The sequence below is a fragment of the Mustela erminea genome, chromosome 11 (genome assembly GCF_009829155.1).
Source record: "Mustela erminea isolate mMusErm1 chromosome 11, mMusErm1.Pri, whole genome shotgun sequence".
Classification (NCBI taxonomy): domain Eukaryota; kingdom Metazoa; phylum Chordata; class Mammalia; order Carnivora; family Mustelidae; genus Mustela; species Mustela erminea.
Genome location: NC_045624.1, coordinates 32884714 through 32906676, shown reverse-complemented (window position 1 = coordinate 32906676; position 21963 = coordinate 32884714). Strand labels below are relative to the sequence as shown.

The following is a 21963-nucleotide window of genomic DNA, read 5'->3' as shown; positions in this document are numbered from 1 at the left end:
ATCCCTCTCCCTCTCTGAAAAGTGGATAAACAATAATTGTGAATTGTCTTTCCCTTGCCTTTAGTTCCACTATACATGTGTAGAGGCCTAACAATATATTGTATTGAGCGAATTTTTTTCTTATTTCTTTTTCCCTCCTGACTCAAATATCTCAAGCCATATGGTATCTCCCTGTACCCTTATACTAACTGCCTTATTCTTTGTCACCTTCTCCCCTCTCCTAGCCCAATAAAACGTATTACTTCTGTCTTTCCACAGACCCTGTAAGGAGAGACTTTAGAAAAGAGCCAGACTTCTGGTTTACATGGCCAGGAGTGGGTGTCCCTAACTCAGGAGCTGGGGCATCAGCTGCTAAAGCAAATGCAAGAATGCAAGAATAGGAAGCATCTCATGTCAGCATAGCCACTCTTAGATTCCTTCAGTTTCCTCCATGCTCTCTTTATTTTTTTTTTTAATTTTTTATTTTTTATAAACATATATTTTTATCCCCAGGGGTACAGGTCTGTGAATCACCAGGTTTACACACTTCACAGCACTCACCAAAGCACATGCTCTCTTGATCTTTCTCCTTAATGGAAAAAAAGACTTAGAAATAAATTGAGGCGGGTCTGGATGTCATAGTAAGGAGTTTGGACTTTCCCTGCAGGCGTTTAGGAAGCAACTAAAGGTTTTGAAGAAAGGAGTGACAGTTCATAACTGCTTCAAGGCAGATGAGATCTGGAGACAGGAAGGCCGTGAGGAAACAGCTAGCCTGGGGCAGGGGGGACGGCTGGAGGACTGTAACCAGATTTCAGAGGGACTGAGCAACTAAGTAGTTGGATGTGAGAAATGCTCAAGAGAGGGGAGTTGGTGATGACTAAAATTTTAGAATTACCTAGATGGAAACATAGTCATGTTCACAAACCAAAATAGGCAACAGAGAGGAAGATTTGAGAGCCAAGCTGATCAGAATAGCCCAAAATACTAGTGGTCATCTTTATGCTATTATCCAGAAAACAGTGATTAATTTCAGCTTTTCTCTCAGAAAAGGAATCAGAAGTGGGTAAATCTACATTTTCAACTTTGAAGAGTTGTAAGTTTTTTTACATGCTAATTGATAATTTTTGTTGACTGATTCCAACTCTTGGAGAGTTACAATTTCCCTGACTTTCGGTTTCTCTTACTTAAAATGAGGGGCTGAGGTAAGATGGTCCCTAAGGCCCTTTCCATTACTGTAATTATACAGTTCTTGGAATTTTGCCCAGAATAGTAAACAGTAGCAGAAGAAATTCATGAGCTTGAGAATCAGATAGAGCTGAATTCTAATGACTGTTCTAGTTCTGATGCCAGCTCCAGTGTGAATCAGCCACTGTAGCTGCACCCTTGGGTGCTCTGAGTCTCTTCCACCTGAAAACTGAAAACCTGACAGGGCTGTGAGTCGGCTTATACCTGAAAACGCCCAACTCCGTGCCTGGCACAGTGTAGATGCGGGGTGAAGATTGATTTCCTCCTTCCCTTCTTTTCTTCCTCATTCCTCCCTTTGTTACCGAAAAGAGAGTGTTAGTCTGACTCCCCAGCTAGTGCTGGGGTGAAACCTTTGCAGACCCTTCCTTGGCTATTTTACCAGAGAACTGCCTTCCACCAGCTATGTGCAGTTTTACCTCAGAGCAGAAGTCTTCCTGGCTTTGAGGGAACCACAAATGACCGGGAGACCCCTGGCAGCAGGTCTATAGTTGCTTTTCCTTCTGGACCCAACCCCACGCCAAATGCTGCACCCAAGAACTGTGTGTAAAGGGTGAGAACCCACCCCATCTTCCCTGCACAAATGAGCCTCAAACACATTTGCTTATTATCTTCAAGGGATATAATGAATCAGACTGATTTTAGTCATATTTATACATGCTGTATACCTTTGCAATGCCAAGAGCTTAAACCAAGGCTCCCTGGTGGTTAAAATACCACAATTCAAACTCAAAGACAGCATGGGGCTCTGTAAGCTAGTTCTTCCCACCCTGATCCCAATCACTGAGTTCATCAAGATTCTCAGCAGGAAGAGACAAGGAGTAGTCCGCTCTCCTGCAGTGAATACTGGAATGGTACTTTCTCCTAGTAGCTATTGCCCCCATCCCTCTCTTGCAGCTCTCAGCTACGGAGAAAATGAAAAAGTATAAGGTTGGGATCCCCTGGCTTATAAAATTTAAATGTCACTTGGACCTGACATGATGTTTGTTTTTTAGCTCAAAATTGCACAACTTTTCAAGATCAAGCAGTTCTGTAGATCCTATTCCTGTGCAATGATTTTAAACTTGGGAATTTGTCTGGGGAGAAGTAGGGATATTATCCAATCAGTCCTTGAAGAGGCACCATTTAGAGACCTTTTAATTTCCTGAAGAAGTCTGAAAGTTAAGTATGAATAAATATACATAAATATTAATTGAGTCAGTACAGAGTTCTACATTTATGCCTGACATATGAAGGCACAAACTGGCTGAAGTTTGGTTGTGTTACTTTCCCTCCATTTAAAAAAGATCCAGGAGTTCTTGCCGGATTGTAGGCACTTGGAGAGCTATCTCAGCTCCATTCTTTTGCTGGCCGGGTTCCGCAAAGCAGACAAGGAAGCAAGCTGGGTAGGCAGATGGGTACCTTATCTCTGGGTACCTTTAGATAGAGTAATTTCTAAGGAAGCTATTATTAAATGCCTACTGTGTGTTAAGCACAATACAGGGTAGGATGATAAAAGATGAATGAGACCATTTCTGACCTCTTGTTGATAGAAAGCTGCCTCTAATTTACAATCTATGACTACTCCACATGCAGCAAATTGTTTTTGTGTTCCAATGAATCCATCATATCTCTGCAAGGTCAAATTTGAGGCTTTAAGTTACCAAGATGCCTGCTAGACATAGAAAAAGTAAAAACAAGCAAGAAAAGGAACAAAATAACCACAATGCTGACCCTGAAGAGCAGTCACCTCTGAAATGGATACTTGAGAGGGTCTTTGATTTAAAACTGGTCTTTGCTCCTTAAGCAGCTTCCATGGCTGTGGCTATCTCTGCCAAATGGATGATTGATCACCAATGGAAACTTAATTACCAATTAATCGGTTACTATTGAATTGCTGGTCCGTTTCAGTTATCTGCCACTCCTTAGAGCAATCCATAGTACTTCAGTGAAGAAAAGCTTCTAATTAAATAGTGAAATAGCATTCATTAATATATCAAAATAAATGTCTAGAACCAGAACATTTCATCAATTACAAGATTGAGTAAGTTTAGCATCTCTGAGACTCTTTGTTAATTATTTCCACTTATAATGAGGAAATATTCTGTGTATTCCATGTGACAGAATTTTGATATTAAGGAGTAAGGCTGTTTTACATAAAGATACCTAAATTCTCTATTTCACTTTGTTGTTCAACACTAAGTTAGTCCGAAATGTACTATGGCAGCTTTCTGATTATTATAAATACAATAAGATGATAATAGAGAACTCCTAATCTTCAAGTCATTTTCCTTAACTTGAAACTACATACAAAAATATGTAAAAATAAACTTTTTCTTCCAAGTTAGATGACAGTTCCTTATTATATCCTCTTGCCTCCTGTTTTCTCCCCCAAATTCACCAATTTCCAGATGTCTTACAAGTACAGTCAGGAGCCAAACACTCTATTTGTTTCTTATTATGAACTCTTAACTACACCTATTCCTGGAAGAAAAAAAAGAGCTTTAGCAATATTAGTTTATATCTCCACACTTGTCCCCCATCTACTCATAATTGATTCACTTACTTGTTCATTCACTCAATATTTGTTAAGGATATATGTGTGATATTTCACCTACTACTAACAATACAGTGGTAAAAAGTATGGTCTCTGATGGCAGGAACATCAGTCATGTAATCCACAAGCAAATAGTAGTTGCAGCTATGAGTGCTATGATACTTAAGTAAAATGTATTATGACAGTAGATAATAGAAGCATTTGACCGAGATATTAAGATCAGAATAGGCCTCCTAAGGAAATGATGACACACTACAATCTGAAGGAGGCATAGCAGTTAATAGTGGAAGGATCACTCTAGTAACATGTACAGAGGCCCTGTAATGGGAGGACACATGGCATAGCTGAGAGAATGCCAACTCACTGTAGCACTGAGTGCAAAGGAGGGAACCATGAGGATGAATTTGGAATGTTCAGTAGGATCCAGATGATACTGAGCTCACCAGGCCATATTAAAATTTTTTGTCTTTTATCCTGAGAGCAATAGGAAGACATTGTTTTAAACAGAGTAACATGACAAGATTTGTGTTTTAGGGGGAAAAAAATCTGCCTGCAGTGTAGAGAATGGATGAGATCAGATATGGCAGATCTAATTTGGAAGCCATTGTAGTAGTTCAGGAATTAGAAGGGGTGGTTTGGATGAGGGTCAGAACGTGGAGATAGAGAAAATTGGATGGATCCTGGAAATATTTATAAAGAACAATTGATGAAAATTGGTGATGGACTGTACATGGGGAGGAATCAGGGATGGCACCTAGATTTATGACTTGTGCCTCTGGAGAAATGGTAGAGCCATTCACTGGGGGGGTGTTGCATCATCACCTCAGGCATGGGGGTAGAATGTGATTTCTACTTTGGTCATGTTGAGCCTGAGGTCTTGGAGACATCTGAGACATCTGTATTTCACAGGCAATTTGATAAATGCACAGTCAGTGCAGAGGAGAGTGTAGGGTAAAGGTACAAATGTGTATGTCAACTGAATAGTGATAGACATCACAGGAGAGACTGAGGCTGCCTAGGGAGAGTGTGAAGGGTGAGGAGAGGAACAGCCCTCGAATGGAACCTTGAGAACCCCTGACCCTGATAGCCAGGCACAGATGGTCCTGCTCAAGGACTCAGTGTTGCAATCTGAGAAGCAGAAGGAAAGGCAGGTGTCAAGGTGAAGGAAGAGATCCATGGTGCTTAACTGACATATATTACTGAACAATATTTTTTTAAAAATCTGAAGCTGAGGGATGCCTGGGTGGCTCAGTTGGTTAAGCCGTTGCCTTCAGCTCAGGTCATGATACCAGAGTCCTGGGATCGAGTCCTGCATTGGGATGCTTCCTCAGTGGGGAGCCTGCTTCTCTCTCTGCCTCTGCCTGCCACTCTGCCTGCTTGTACTCTCTTTCTCCCTCTCTCTCTTTCTCTCTCTCTCTCTCTGACAAATAAATAAATAAAATCTTTTTAAAATAATAATAAAAAATAAAAAATAAATAAAAATAAAAATCTGAAGCTGAGCCTAAAAGAAAAATACCTGACTGAGTGACAATTGCCTTTTTTGTAAGTTGGTAACTATGGCATTTGGTGCACAGCTTTTACATTCTTTTGAGCCTTTCACTGTAATGGTGACAAATACTTCAGGGGTATTCTCTAGGTCCTGGGTTCTATGGTAAGAAAGTTCTATATATTAGCTCATGTAACCTTTACAACAGCTCTGCAAGGTAGGCACATCTCTATAATTCTCTCGATTTTACTTGTGGAATGGATAACCTGAATTTCACAAACACAGAGAGATTATGGGGACTATGTAAGGTAAATAAGCATGAAAGACTAGGATTTGATGCAGGAACTTGAGTTTGGGGGTCTGTGCTCTACTGCCTCCCTGTGAATTATCTATCAGCTATCCCCCCCTACCACCTCATTGCACACAAATGCACAAAGGCACACATTTTAAGATATATAATGTATTATGTATGACTCTAACATTTATTCCAGTTGAAATCCATCTTATTGGACATGTCTACTAGAAGCATTACCTTCACGCCCAGTTTTGGTTTGTTTTTGTTTTTCTTTTACTAGCACCACTAAGTTCCATATTTATGTATGCACATACTCATCCAGAGTGCAAACCTCAATAGTAAGGTTTACCCCAGGTAACATATCTGTACACACATGGCAGCACCTAGCAGTACTGGAGCCATGTAGGTCACTAGAGTAATTTCTAGCCCATCTGGGGCACTCTGTTTATTTGTACGGCTATCCTTGCCGTTCTCCAAGCTCTGAAAAGACACACTGAGAAGTTTTTTTACCAGCTTGTTCGCATCTGGACTCACATTGATTCTATGACCATATTTTATTCCAGACACTTTTGAGAAATTCATCCGGCTGTGAAGTGCGCAGTGATGAATATCGAACGGAGTTTACCACAGCTTTGCAGCGTGTTGACTTATTCATGGGCCAATTCAACCAAGTCCTCTTAACATCTATATCTACCTTCATTAAAGGAGACCTCACCATTGCTAATCTTGGGACGTCAGAGGGTCGCTTCATGCAGGTAAATGCTTTCTAAGAGTGGCTGTGTCTGTTTTACCTGGTATTGTGCAATTAGTTTGGTGTTTTGTTTGTTTTTTATAGTAAGGCATTTGGAAATATTATAAAGTGAAAATCACAGTAAAAGCTAGAGACAGACTGAGAACAGAACAATGAAGCCGGGTCTACTCATTATGAAGTTTATGGCCTATTTTTATTAAGTTCTTGAAGCTTTCAGCTTAAATGTGGTTAAAAGTTTTCTTCCCCAGAATGGTTTGGGATTTTGTTTGTTGTTGTTATTTTCCATTCATGATTTCCATCACATGATTGGAATAAAATGAAACAATTAAAGCACTTCCAGGCGATGTTTTCCTATTTCAAGGGAAGCTACGGATCAAAGGAGAGCTATTGTGTGAACCGTGTGTCTCCATGAGAAGAAACATTCACATCATTGAGAAATATTGGCAGGAGTTAGAAAAGGACGTTATCATCAAGATCCCATTGTAACTCCAGCTCTTCTGATTCTGCAAAACGATGTAGTCAGACACAAAGAAGTTCAAATACTGGGGGGAAAAATACAGATTTTATTAAGAAATGCTTTTAATGGATAGCAACATACTTCCATACAATAAAAATTCACATTTCAGACTTGCAGTTATCGTGTTCCCTAGATACAAGAATCAGTACTTTGCAGAAATTAAAATGTTCTTGTGTTGAATCTCTTTGACTGCTTTACTAGTTATTGGGTAGTGCTTTCAACATGAGTTCTTCAGTAGGTTCTTGATTAATGCACAATGACCATAGCATCCATGGAAATGTTGACTTTCTACAAATACTAGGAATTTCTTCTAAAGAGAGAGTCTTACTCCAAAATCATCTGATCTAATTAACATCCTAGTCAGACAGTGACTTCTAGAAAACCAGTTGAGCACAATGATGTTTTCCTATGACTTGGCCATCTGCACATCCTCTATCTGTATTCTATTATAATACATATTTTTTTTAATTACCACTGTGTTTATAGTGTACGGATACTGGTTATTGCCATAATTTAAATCATGCTTTTCTTGTACTAGTTGGGCACAGTGGGATTTTTTTCAAAGTCATAAAACATCTAAATAAAACCTTCCTCGTTCAGGGGCGCCTGGGTGGCTCAGTGGGTTAAAGCCTCTGCCTTCGGCTCTGGTCATGATCCCAGAGTCCTGGGATTGAACCCCGCATCAGGCTCTGTGTTCAGCGGGGAGCCTGCTTCCTCCTCTCTCCTGCCTGCCTCTCTGCCTACTTGTGACCTCTGTCAAATAAATAAATAAATAAATCTAACAAAAACAAAACAAAACAGGGGCGCCTGGGTGGCTCAGTGGGTTAAGGCCTCTGCCTTCGGCTCGGGTCGTGATCCCAGGGTCCTGGGATCGAGCCCCGCATCGGGCTCTCTGCTCTGCGGGGAGCCTGCTTCCTCCTCTCTCTCTCTGCCTACTTGTGATCTGTCAAGTAAATGAATAAAATCTTAAAAAAAAAAAAAAAAAACTTCCTAGCTCAAAACTAATCATGTAGATCTTGTTATCTAAATGCTCCCACACCTGATCTCCCATCCTCCCACTGCTTCATTATTATACTTTCTCCCCACTCCTCTCTCTCCCCCAGCCCAGTGTTCTTATTTACCCACCTCAAACCATTTCGTTCTGTATCAACTCCTTAAAATCTGAAGGCTGGATATCTAGTCCCCCCCTATACTCATGAGCATTTTAAAGTATTTGAAATATAATTGTATCAGTTATCCTTGTAAAATACATACTGTTATTTTCAATGATTGACATTTTTTATAATATTCTCTAGAATTCTAAGGAATTTGAAGGGGCATGAGAGAATCTGGCATCTGTTGAATTCTTAATGTGTTCACTATATTGACTTTTTATCTTTACTTTTGCTTTTTTTCTAAATTGTTTATTACCTCATCCACCCAGTTTCATTAATAATAAGCTTTCCAAAGTCACTTTAGGTCTTACATTCTTTTACATCAGAAAGTTCTTGGCCTATTTCCAGATTCTAAAGTTGTAATAAAATCCCATTTTTAGGTAGATTTCTCTAATAACTGAGTAAATTCTGCTGTGTGACAGATTCTACCGCCTAAGTGCTATGTCGTGCATCAGTCTCATTGTAACAGAAATGCTGTGACAAGTGTTTTATTCTTGTCTCCCAGCATTTTCATAAAAGAAGCTATATTATGCCCATTATCTGTGCATCCGAAACATTAAAGATGAAAATAAGTAAGTAGATACTTACTTTATGTGAAGTGCTGATATCACTGATTTTTTTTTTAAACCACATGGTTCTTAATTCATCAGATATATATTGGGAACTTACTAACTTTGCTCTACTAGGCAAATAAGGAAAGCAAAGGAAGCAGTGACACAGAACCTGCTTTTAAGGAACTAAAGTTTAATTTTTTAAAAAAGGATTTTATTTATTTGAGGGAGTGAACAAGAGAGAGCACAAGACAGGGGAGGGGCAGAGGGAAAGGGAGGAGCAGACTGCCCACTGAGTGGGGAGCCTATTATGGGTTTGGATCCCTGGACCCCGGGATCATGACTTAGCTGAAGACAGACACTTAGCCACTGAGCCACCCAGGAGCCCCTGAAACTTTAGTATGAGAGATAAAAACCTGCACCTGATATCAAGATAGCAAAAGACAAAGACACACAGACAAAGGGCTGTTGAGACCCACATAGGATTCATTTCTCTGACACTTGTCCAAGAGAATTCCATTCCCTTAAATTTTATGTAAATAAACTCAAGGCACTTGAAGGATCAAACAATCAACATCACTAAAATCCAGTTTGTTTACAGCAAATAATGTTGGGGGAGGAGTCAGTCATGGCATGCAGTAAAGATCTTCCAGCTTAAGCTTGCCAAGCAGTACTAACAAGTTCTGTAAATGTTTTGACTGCTATAAAGTCCTAAATCTGTGGACAGGACTAAGTTCCTACAATTCGTGTTTTAATAATACTGTGGAGTTTCTGTTATAAAATAGAATGAACATAATTTTTTTTTCCAAAGACAGCTGTCATATATGAAAAGGAACAGAAAAATGATTTTTACTTCCTTCCTACCCTGAAGCCTAAAGTCAAAGTTGCTTTGCAAATGTTTTCTCTCAAGAGTTTGCAGCTGTTTCTGCCTTTCCTATTGTGCTTATGTTCAGCTCTGGCTGGGAATACAAGCTTCAGCCCCAGCTGTCGGGTGTAAAGTGAATCAGGTATTTCACAGTGGTTATTTGGTTAGAAAGAATTATATTGTTTAGCTAACAACATTTTATGTATGGCAGAAAAGACATGTTTTACATGTTCCTAACATTTAAACATGTGTAACTTATCTCATACAGGTGCAACTCCATATACTCAAATATACTGATATGTACATGTATTAGAGTTTATCTGTAGCTGCTGCTCAACATAGGTGCAGATTTCAAAACCAGTTTTTATTTATATGATCACCCTCTTGGGATGCTTTGAAGTAAAATAATATGATAAGTCCTATTCAGGATAGTATAAGTAAACAGTGAGAACAGGGCTTCTTACAAATTTTAAAGGGGGAGGGGATGTTGAAAAGAACAAAGCTCTGGAACACTAGTGCTGTGTGCAGGGCTACGTGGGAGAGGGAAGACAGTTACTCATGAAGATCACAGGACTAATCACAGGGATTGCCCACGTCTCCCCTTCTGAGCTCCTCATCTAATCAACTTGCAAAAACAATGCCTGATATATATTATAATTTTCTTTTTTTTTTTTTTTACATCTCTTGTATAAGGCCTTTAATCTCTAGATGCAAGGCATTGCTGTTAAAATATTCGTGCATGACTGTCAGGCCAGGGAGAGGGATTGTATCCTATATCAGGTGTGCTGGGGGTGGGGAGGCACTTTCAAGACTTGTTTCAAGTTCAACTCCACAAACACTTATTGGGCAGCTATCTTGTGTGCATACAGTGGCCACTGCCTGGGCACTGTCACAGCTGTCACTTGGTTTTTTGGCATCATCCTTGCTCTTCTCCCATCCCCTTTCCCATCTTCCCATTTCCTTGATGCCATTACCACTCATCACCCTTGTTCTCTTGTGCCTCCTACCTGGACTAGTTGAATCATAAACAAGAAAGTTAAGTATATAGGGATCACCTAAAAAGACATTCTTTGCTTGTGATCATTACTTACGACCGTTACTTAAAGGATTATGTTAGTAATCAGTGAACCTGAGGATAAGCATCTGTTGACCTCCTGTCTTCAAATTCTTCAAGTTCCTATACCACCATCATAGTATGTCAGATCTTTGTGTTGGAAGCCTGTGGCATACATTACCTTTGGGATCACTGATATTTTAGAGAACGTAGACACAGATCACCAATTCGTCAGTGCTATGAGCATCCAGCAGAGACCCAGGCAAATGAAGCTTGAACTTAAACATTTCCCTTTAGGGATTGCTAATTTACTGGTCCATTATAAAACGTCAGATAAAAATATCATCTGCCTTTCTTTTTTAATGTGTACATCACTGATTTATTTACATCCCTAAAGAATGGTGAATTTGGTATATTCCTTTAGAAGAAAATCTGGGGCCCCTGGGTGGCTCAGTCACTTAAGACTCTTGATTTGGGCTCAGGTCATGATCCAATTGTCCTATAATCGAGCCCCATATTGGATTCTGCACTTACCAGGAAGTCTGCTTGAGATTCTTTGCCTCTTCCTCTCCTTCTCCTCCTCGCCCTTCTCATTTATATACATGCACTCTCATGCACTCTCTCTCTCTCCAAAATAAATAAATCTTGGGGCACCTGGGTGGTTCAGTCATTAAGCATTTGCCTTCAGCTCAGGTCATGATCCCACAGTCCTGGGATCAAACCCCACATCGGGCTCCTCTCCCTCTCCCCCCTGCTTGTGTTCGCTCTCTAACTGTGTCTCTCTCAAATAAATAAATAAATAAAATCTTTTTTTTAAATATTAAAGAACATCAAGTCTAGGGGAAAATACACACTGTGTCTAGTTCCGATCCATAGCTGCCACACATGAAAAAATGTGGGTCAAAGTAAATATCCTTTATAAAATAAATAAATAAATAAATCTTTTTAAAAATAGAAGAAAATAGACCCATGAATTCTGAAACTTCATTTGTTTGAAAAAGAAACCATTATAAGTGATAATTTCAGAGGTCTGTCTATAACTAAAAATCAACCCCGATGCATGGATAGTCTCCTACAATTAATTCATGCATGCTTTTGAAATATATCTCATACACGGTCATATGTGTAGAAAATTAAAACATCATAAATATTTGAAACCATTGCAAAATGCTACGATTTTGTTTGTTTTCTTTTTTGGTAATAGGGAGTAATTGGGATTTCTTGTTTGGGTGCTTTTTTGAAAGAGTAGAGAGACATTTTAAACCAGGAAGTATGGGGCACCTGGGTGGCTCAATTGTTAAATGTCTGCCTTGGGCTCAAATCATAATCCCAGTGTCCTGGGATGGAGTCCCACATCGAGCCCTACATTGGGCCCAACATCAGCCTCCCTGCTCAACAGGAAGCCTGTTTCTCCTTCTTCCATTCCCCAGCTTGTGTTTAATCTTCCACTGTGTTTCTCTCTGCCAAATAAATAAATATCTTTAAATAATAAATAAATAAATAAAACATGAAGTATGTGTATCAAAAGGTTTTTTTTTAACTTTTATGACTTTTAAAATTCAAAAACAGATATACTCTGTATAACTTGACAGATCCTATAGTTACTATATTTGGAGTATTGATTTGAAAGTATTAATTATTTAAAATTTTTTAATTTACTAGTTTATTTGGATTTTAGATTCTTAACATTTTTTTTTACAAAGGTCTCAATCTGGTTTTAACTTATCTTGACTCACAATCATTTCAGCATACATGCACATCAGTATTGCAACAATAAGGAAAATTGTTTTGCTTTTTGTATATACCTGGCCTTTGTAGTACCAGATTGGTATAGAAGCTCTCATGCGCATTTACCAAAAAGAACAAAGGAAAGAACAGAGTAAAGCTTCCTTTAATTCAACTTTTGCCACCTGGTACCTTGTCATACCACTTTTATCTCTTGAGCTGTCAGCACCAATCAGCAATTTCTATTTCTTTTCATGGTTTCTCCCCCGCTCCCTCATTCCAGAAAACTAGATGTTTACCTCGATTGAAATAAATAGCTCTACTTTTCATATCTGATTTCTTTCTACATAAACACCAATTTCTCTCACGTACTGAGGAAGATACTAAACCTAAAGCAGGTGTCTGAGCCAGTTCAGGCTACTGTAACAAAATTTCCATAGACTGGGTGGCTTAAACAACAAACATTTACTTCTCACAGTTCATGAGGTTAGGAAGTTTGGGATTGAGATAGAAGCAGATCTGGTTTCTGGTGAGAACCCAATTCCTGGTTCATAGATGGCTGTTCTTGTTGTGTCCTCACATGGAAGAGGGAAAGAGAGCTCTCTGGGGTTCCTTAGATAAGGCCACTAATTTCATTCATGAGAACTTTTACCTTTATGACCTAATTGCCTCCCAAAGGCCCTGCCTCCTAAAACTATCACACTGGGGTTTAAGATTTCAACATATGAATTTAGGTGGACACAAACATTCATCATATTTCAGTAGGCAAGAAGCAAGAGGCATTAGAAGCCCTATCCTGAAAATGTAAATCAAACTCCTGCAGATTATCTAAATATCTGAAACATTTAAAAACCTTATCCCTTCATCAAGGCTTAAGTGAGCTTCTCATTTCAAGCTATTCATGTATTTAGGCAATAGATATGCCTTTAGAACTTACTATGTACCCAACCTTGTATTGGGAACTATAGGAAAAGCAGACCGACTCCCAAGATCGGTAAGGTCACACCCAGTTATAACCCCATCTGTTTATTAATGGTGTCATCTCCTTCTATTACATTTCTTTCAATTCACATTTTGTTCTCACTGAGTTTCAAACTCCAGTAATTTACATCATCTTTTATTGCAAATTTCCTTAACAGAAATTCTCTATTTTTCTTAATTTTTGAACTAGCAATCAGTCTAGATGCAATCAAAGGTTCTACTCAGTTCTGTTTGCCTAGAAATAGAACTGCATAAGTCCTGTTCTTACAAAAGGAAAATTATTTGATCTTCAATTTTAGTGTGTGTGCTAAGACAGTAGATTTCAAAAAAGCAGTAGGGCCAGGGATCCTACCCCGACTCTGACTGATTGTTCTAGTCCACTTTTGTTCCATCTTCTATCCTTTCCCCACCTCCAGCATCTTTAGGACTTTGTTTTACAAAAACCCAGTCGGACTCTGAGGGGATATTCAGAACACTGGTTGGGAGGCTAAGTAGGTGATACCCAGGTACTCAATCTTGGGCAGAAGGAATGGATGGAAGACTGTGAACCTCCAGAAGTAAGCTTGCCTTTTACTTAATTTAAGAAAATATTGGCAAGAGGCACCTGAGTGGCTCAGTTGGTTGAGCAACTGCCTTCAGCTCAGGTCATGATCCTAGAGTCCCAGAATTGAGTCCCACGTTGGGCTCCCTGCTCAGCTGGGGGTCTGCTTCTACCTCCGACCTTCCTTCCCCTTCTCATGCTCACTCTCTCTCATTCTCTCTCTCTCAAATAAATAAATAAAATCTTTTTAAAAAAAAATTTGGCGAATAAATACAAGCCAAAATCACAATAAAGTATCACTTCACACGCAGTGGGTTGGCTATAATCAAGAAAACGGAAAATAACAAATGTCAGTGAAGTTGCGGAGAAATTAAAACCCTCACACATTGTTGGTGGGAATGTAGGATTATACACACCTATGGAAAATGGCATGGCAGTTCCTCAAAAGATTAAGTATAGAGTTACCACAAAATCCAATAATTCTACTCCTAGTTGTATACCCGAGAAATGAAAATATATATATTCTCATAAAAAGTTGCATGTGAATGTTCAGTGTAGCAGTATTCACAACAGTGGAAATAACCCAAATGTCTTTCAGGTAATGAATGGATAAATAAAATATGTTATGTCCATATAATGGAACATTATTCAGCAGTAAAAAGTAGTGAAGTACTGATCCACGTTCCAACATGATGAACCTTGAAAACATTATGCTAAGTGAAAGAAGCCAGTCACAAAAGACAAGATATTGTAGGATTCCATTCGTGTAAAATGTCTGGAATAGGAAAATCCGTAGAGATAGAATGTAGATTAGTGGTTGCAAGGGACTGGAGGGCATGAGCAGATGAAGAAGGTGGTGGCTATAGGGTGCTGAGTTTCTGTTTGCGATAATGACAGTGTTCCAAAATGATTTTGGTGATAGTAGCACAAATCTGTGACAATACCAAAAACCACTGAATTGTGCATTTTTTAAAAATGGAGAGTAGGGCACCTAACTGTCTCAGTCGGTTAAGTGTCTGACCCTTGATTGGCTTGGGTCTTGATCTCAGGGTCATGAATTCTGGCCCAGCATAGAGCACTTAAAAAAAAACAAACCAAAAAAAAAAAAAAGGAGAGAAAGCCACATACAAACATCTCATGTTAAACTGTATTTTTCATTCTTAAGGAAAATTAAATTTTAAAACAATTTAACCAAAAATAAATCTCGGAATGCCAGGCTGGCTCAGTCAGTTAAGTGTCTGCCTTCACCTCAGGTCATGATTCCAGGGTCCTGGGATTGTGTCCTGACTTGGGCTTTTTTTGCTTGTGAGGAACCTGCTTCTCCCTCTGCCTGCTGTTTCCCCTCCTTGTGCACACGCACTCACTCTCTCCCACTCTCTCTCTCTGACAAATAAATAATAAAATCTATAAAATAAATAATAAAATCTATAAAATAAATAAAATAAATAATAAAATCTATAAAATAAATAATAAAATAAAATCTATGAAAAATAAATCTCTGTGTATGGGCTAAGAATCTGGCCTTAATGTTTTGAAGATATATCACACAAAATTAATTTATTTAGGTTTATGGATTTTTAGAGTCTAGCCACAAAGGTTTTATTTTACTTGTACATGTATTTCTTCCTCATGTCCTCTCCCAGATAATTTGAGATCATAGCTACAACAATCAAGTACCTTTGGATTCCTTCCTAACTCCCTCACACCCAAATATATTAGTCTTGCATTTTCAGGAGCGTTAAAGAAAAAGGGTTTGTGGGGGGGAGCAGTTTGAGACCTAAGCATTAAAGATTAGTTCTCAACATAGTCATAGATAATTGCCAGTCTTCTATTCATACTAATTATCCTAAGAATTAAATTTAAATGCTAGATTCAGTTCTGTCCTTAGAAGAATCTCCATGACAACCAAAAGGAACTTCAAATTTCTTTACAAAAAAAAAAAAAAAGAAAACTTGCTACAGGGATATTTTGAGGTTAAAGTGGTTACTCCATTATTTGGAATTCTAGCAATAAGATAAAGGGAGGATTTAATGATAGAAAAGCATTCTTGGCATTTTATAGCAGTAGGTGTCCCTGCAGAGAAAGGGCTAATGATCAACACAAAGGTATTTCCATCTGAGATATGGCCTCTGCTTAAAACTCCAGGTATTTCACTTTTCCCTACAGCCTTCCTGTCTTCTCTGATTCATTCCATTTTCTGCTTGAAGCCACACTCATCCTAGCTCGAGATCAAAAGTAGATCTCACTGGCTCTAGTAGTAACATTTCCTCTGTGCCATCAAAAACTATTTAGATGTGGAGTCTCTCTCCTTAGGCACACTTGCAGCCAAGATTACTGAAACAAGGAGTATTTGGCAAGGCAAATATATTGTGAAATTTGTTTTAATGCTTTGACTCACGAATGTCTTGAGAGCTCGGAGTTGAAGCTTTTTATTGGTATTTACTCTGGTGCTCCAAGAGCGTAGCAGTTGAGTGTTTTTAAGAAGAGGTCAAGCAAATCGGATTCTGGCATTAGATAAAGCTCCTTGTAAACCTGACTCTTATACTTTCTAGCTGAAATTTTCTGTTATATTTTCTTTATGGAAAAACTAATAGTACCTACGTTGTAGGATTATTGTGAGAAGTAAACAAAAAACCATGTAAAGCTCTTAGCACAGTGACTGGCTCAGTCACCCCACGTATGGTGCTCTCCAGACAAAAAGTCTCAACAGGGAATACGTTAAATCAATCTACCCAAGTTCCAGAGATTCAAAGAGATTCTTTATGAAAAGAAAGACAAACGTTAATCCTTTCTGGGCAATGAACATTTGAATGGGCTTCGGATACCTGATAAAGTCAAAGAAGATGACCTAGTAATTAGGAAGGGATTGCTTATTATAAATATGGGAAATGATATTAAAGAGAACAAAAAGGAGAAAAAGGAGAGTGCTAGGAGTTGATTGTTATGTAGCAGGTCTGAATAGAATGGAAGCTACAAGAGAGAGGCAAAATGCAAATGTTCATAGGAAGGTTCAGAGGGATGAATAATCTTCAGTAAGTGGAAACTACAGAATAAGGCATAGAATAGAGTCCAGTTATTAGAGAGGCTGGTGTTTGATTTTGTTTTTGATTTGTGTGTGAGAGGAGCAGATTTTTTTTTCACCTTCGTAGTTGGAAGTGATTGGCAACAATCAGGGAAATATGAAAAAAAAAATGGGGGTGGACAGATAGGAAAAACAAGTGGGGAGCACCAGAAGTGAGTCAAAACTAAAAAAGTGAATAACTGAAATCTGGATAATTTGGGATAGAGGTATTAAAAGTCTGATAGCCTGATACTCTGCTTGTAACCTGCACCCAGCGAGGAGGTAGGACTGGTAATTGAACATCTTTTTGCTTTGGCTACAAAAGTCAGAGATAACTATTTGGCCCTACATTTAGGAATAACAACAGTTTCCATCCTTTCTCATCCTGACCAAATGACCTTTGATGCATCATTTAACTTCTGTGCAAATATAAGCCACACTGCTTAATGGAGATGTTTTGAAAGTGCTGAGTGTTTGGGATAGAACAAGTGTTAGAACAAAATGTCATGATGTTTAGCTTTTATAGATGTATGTGAGTTTGGTTCATTTCTCTATCAACAACCCACTGTCTGGGAGCAAATTAGATACTTTGGGAATTTTCCCAAATTGTTTCAAGCGTCTAGACTCCTTGTGCTGAAGAAAAATTTGCAACTAGTTCCCCAAAACATTTATATGTTGTGTGTAAGTTTGTTAGAGTATTAAGCATTTAATTACACCTGTAATTTTTATTCCCATTTTACAAATGAAAAGGCTGAGGTGGAGGGAATGGTTATTTAATCATCATCTCACAGATTCCCATGTTTGTCCCATGATTTCATACCCATGGCAAATGAGTATACTTTCAATGAAACATAAAAGGGTATTTGGAATGTTGGACAAAGGCAGTTTCAAGCCCAAGGCTTTACTCAGCCTCCTGCACCTCATATAGATATAAACGTATTGCCTATTTAAGAATAAAATGCTTTCTGAGCACTCCTAAACTCTCTGAAGGTCTTAGTGTTCATCTCTGATAGTCATTCTGACTTTTTAAAAATTTTTAAAAAGATTTATTTATTTGAGAGAGAGGGAGTAGGGGTGTGGGGGGGACGGGCAGAGGGAAAAGGGAAAGCAGACTCATTGAAGAGCAGGGCTTGATCCCTGGACCCTGAGATCATGACCTGAGCCAAAGATAGACCTTAACCAACTGAGCCACCCAGGCACCCTAGTCATTCTGATTTTATCCCTGGACATCATTATTACTGGGTTCTAGCAGTTAGAGAAGATGTAAATTATATAGCTGAGAAACATCCCAAATTAGAAATACCTGAAAGCAAGAATGACACAAGTCATCAAACCTTCTTTCCAAAGCATTGTTAAAACCATCAGACCTTATTATAAAACCAGGTCAAGAAGCAGAACTTCGTAATCCAAGAAATAACATAATAACATCTGATTAGACAATGGTTTATAAAAACAACAGCACATTATTTTAAAGTACCTGAAGGCCTATTTTGACCTCAGAAGATCCATAAATATGGCTTAAGAGTAGCAAAGCTGGAACTAAACCCAGATCCTCCAGACTCCCCATCCACTCTCTGTTCCATTACATCAAGGAAAGCTGCCCATTGGGGCAGGGAAGGAGAATAAATTTTTAAAAAGTTATCTGAAATCCTTGTAACATAAGTCAAATCTTCTGTTCTGGGGAGAGCTTTGGCTCCTCCAGTTCCCAGTGAAATTGTGAGGATTTATCTGTATGTGCTGGCTGATTGACTGAAAGATCTCCTTCCCTATACACAATTAAAAGATCATATACAAAAGTCTGCCTGGGGGGTTCAGATGAACTGTCTTCAAGACAGGAGATTAGGAGATGTCGTATTGATTTACAATGAGATCAACTACTGGGCCTTTAGTTCAAATACCCATGAGCTCTTCTAATCTGTTATTAGCATTATCATCCACATTTTCCACTATGTTTAAACTGAGCTTGTTGGACTGAAGTCATTTCTGTTTTGTCTCTCAGGTTGTGGTTTCTCGATCAGGATCATCAACCCCTCATGTGAATTTTCGCCTAGATTCCCACCCTGTGTCTCCTGAAGCCATTGTGGAGCACCCATTAAACCAAAATGGCTACACACTGGTTGTCACTGGGAAGAAGGTAAGTCCTATTTCCACAGGAAGGTTTTTCCTGAGTGGATATGTACAGTGTGCTTTATATGGTCCTTTTTCACTTCTCTCTTGGTCTTGGATTCACCTCTTCTCCCTCTGATTATTGTTATTATTCCAGAGATGTTTTGAAACAAAGTTAAATTTTTATTCAGAAAGATCGGACCAAAGGGAGGTGCTCTTCATAATGTGTATTTCTCCTTTTGTCCTGTATTTCTCAATGAGAAAAACACACAGAATGAGAATTACAGTCCTAAGGGCAGAACTCTAGTGCAAGTAGATAAGTCCTGAAATGTACATTGGAATCTGACACCAACCGGTAATCCCTCTTCTCTGAGAGAAGGAGGTGCATCTTGATGCCAAATGATATGTAAACTTACTTAGAATTTCCCAGGGGTTCAGGTGTGTTTTCCAGCCGCTTAAATTATACTCTCTTGGTATTTTAAAATTATCTCAGACAGAGCAAAATGCCCCTACTAAATAAAACCTCTAACAATGCATGACAGTCCTTGTGTTCCCTGGACAGTAATGGTGGTGATTATCACATATGCACTAACAACAGAGGGAAGGAAGGAATTTGGGTTTTTGTTTAAAGCACTTAATCATTATTACAAGATTTTCACACACAGGTGCTATCCCTAGTAGACTCCATACAATTATATTTACATGTATCTTTGGTGTATTTAGTTTTCATTGAACAAACAAACAAAAAAACCCTCTGGAAGCTCTTTCCATCACTTTTCTTCACAGATCACCAAGATCCCACTGAATGGCTTAGGCTGTGAACATTTCCAGTCCTGCAGTCAGTGTCTCTCCGCACCTCCCTTTGTGCAGTGTGGCTGGTGCCATGATAAATGTGTGCAGTTGGAGGAATGCCCCACTGGAACATGGACTCAGGAGATCTGTCTGCCTACAATCTATGAGGTAGGAATCTGTCAGCCGTCATGTATGTTTTTTGGTAAACATAAATCCCATTAACGAAAAAATTCTAAATTCAGTTTCTTCATTTAGCTGTGAGACATCAGCAAAAGCACCATCCTTTTCCAAGGTTTTCCTTCCGGGTGACATACTTGAGTCCTGTACCTGAAATACTTGCTTTATACTCATTAAGTAGTTCTCTCCTTGAGCCAGTTGCTCTCCCTTAGTGCTTTGTGAATAAAAGAGTAGTGGCTGTTGAGCAACTTTGCTTCTCATTTCCTCACCCTGGGACATTTTCCCTCCTGACCAAATCTGACTCAGTGATTGCTCACCACCCACTTAATCTACCAGGTGCCCAAACATGAGCCTCAACCACACATAGATATCTGCTCATGGCACAACCCAGACTCTTAAGCTGAACCATGCAAGCTAGGGATGCCATGCTGTGGCAGCAAGGGCAGAAGATTTCTTCCTCTCTGATGTATGGATGGTGACCTTGTCTCATCACACATAAGGCTAGAGGTTACTTTACAGGCCAGTGTAGGAGGCAGGTGGACGGTGAACACCCATGGGTGGCTATGTGCCTTCTCTCAGAGTTCCTGGAAGAACAGTATAGGTGCAACTGATTACTAATGCTAACATCTATACTCTGTGAGCCACTTCATTCTTTAATTCATTCCCAAAATATTTATTAACTGCATACCATATAGCTGCACTCTTCTAGACATTAAGGAAGTGTGGTCTGAACAAGAAAAAAGTGCCTCCTCCTATTGGAGAACTCAGCTTCTAGCAGTGAGCCCAGTCATGGCATTGTGGCCGCGCTTATTCCAACTCTCTGCTGCCTTATTCATTTAAGCAGATAGCCAGTACTATGAAAATCTCCATGGCATTTTTTTAAATGTCTCGATCCAAATGCATTTTTGCTTGAAAATAATTCCCTATGAGGACACAGTATGTACCTTCCCTGCTCACATATAGAACAGTTGGACTTCAGTAAATGATTCTTGTGAAAGACTCAAATTAAAGGTCTTGGTCGCCTGGTTCAAGCCCAAGTAAACAAAGTGTGCAAGTCAGAACAAGAACCGCCCCCCAAGCGCATGGCTGTTTTCATTTAGTTACGGTTTGGGGCAAGATTTGTGCAGGGTGACTGGATTTTAAATCATTTTCTGTTAGGTGAAACACAGTGGTTAAGATTTAGCTTGATTGGAAGATAGTAAGAAAACTTAAATCTATACTGTGGTAGTATGCACACTTTTTTTGGTTTAGTATATTTTTAAAACCATGTGCAATTTTATACTTTTTTAAACACAGCCTTGGCAATTTGAGACACTAGAAATCTGAACTCAGAAATTCCGTGAAAGAGATATGGGGAGAGTACATGTGTGTATGTGTGTGTGGAGGGGGGTGTTATACATTCAATTGAATCACAACAATTTTATTTCAAAAATAGCTAAACTTGTGTTTTAAATACAGGGAAGGTTTAGAGCCTGTACAAATGGAACATTTAATTTGACCAATATACTTCCTTCTGTTATTTATGAAAGCCATATTAAAATGGTTTTTTAAAGACAACCAAATATTTTAGAATTTTCTGGAACGAGAGAATCTCTCACAGTATTAAATCTCCCTCTGTTCTCACCTTTCCTAACTTTCTGTAGTTGGTGAATTTAAAAGGTTGCATTGCATTGTGCACGAGTCAGTGAGGCTTGGGCTGTACAGTTAGGAGGAAAGTAGTGCAGCTGAGTCCATAAATCCCTTTCGGTTCATAGTTGTTAGGAAGATTTCATGCTGCACTAGACCGTAACATTTAGCATTCTTACTGCAAAAAAATAAGACAGATTATTCATCTATTTCTTATCTGTCTTAAACACTATAGGCACAAAACCCAACTAGTGTATAGTTTCACTTTCCAGTAAATGTGAATTAACCTACTTTGCAAGGTACATGATGTTCAGTGGCTGAAATTCTTTGCAATTCCACGTAAGAGAGATTTCAGGATTGCAAGCCCATTATTTTGTTTCAAACATGTTATCTGATCTCATACTTAAAGAGCAATGAGAAATGCTTCAGAAAAGGAAGAGCCCTTTCCAATGTGTTCTGAATTTATTAAGATAAAATTGTCATATCTTGTAGGATTGAATTCAGTCCCAGTGAGACAATAAAAT

At 38.8% G+C, this 21963-nt stretch overlaps 1 protein-coding gene across 2 annotated transcripts in view; it reads left to right on the top strand.

Moving 5' to 3' along the window:
• MET (MET proto-oncogene, receptor tyrosine kinase) overlaps nt 1–21963 on the top strand; it is a 115028-nt gene that overhangs the window by 49586 nt on the left and 43479 nt on the right. For both annotated transcript variants that reach the window (XM_032304334.1, XM_032304333.1), the window contains exons 3-5: nt 6102–6293; nt 18738–18872; nt 19631–19804. In XM_032304334.1, the coding sequence (XP_032160225.1) occupies nt 6102–6293; nt 18738–18872; nt 19631–19804 (501 nt within the window). The remainder of the gene's footprint in view (nt 1–6101; nt 6294–18737; nt 18873–19630; nt 19805–21963) is intronic.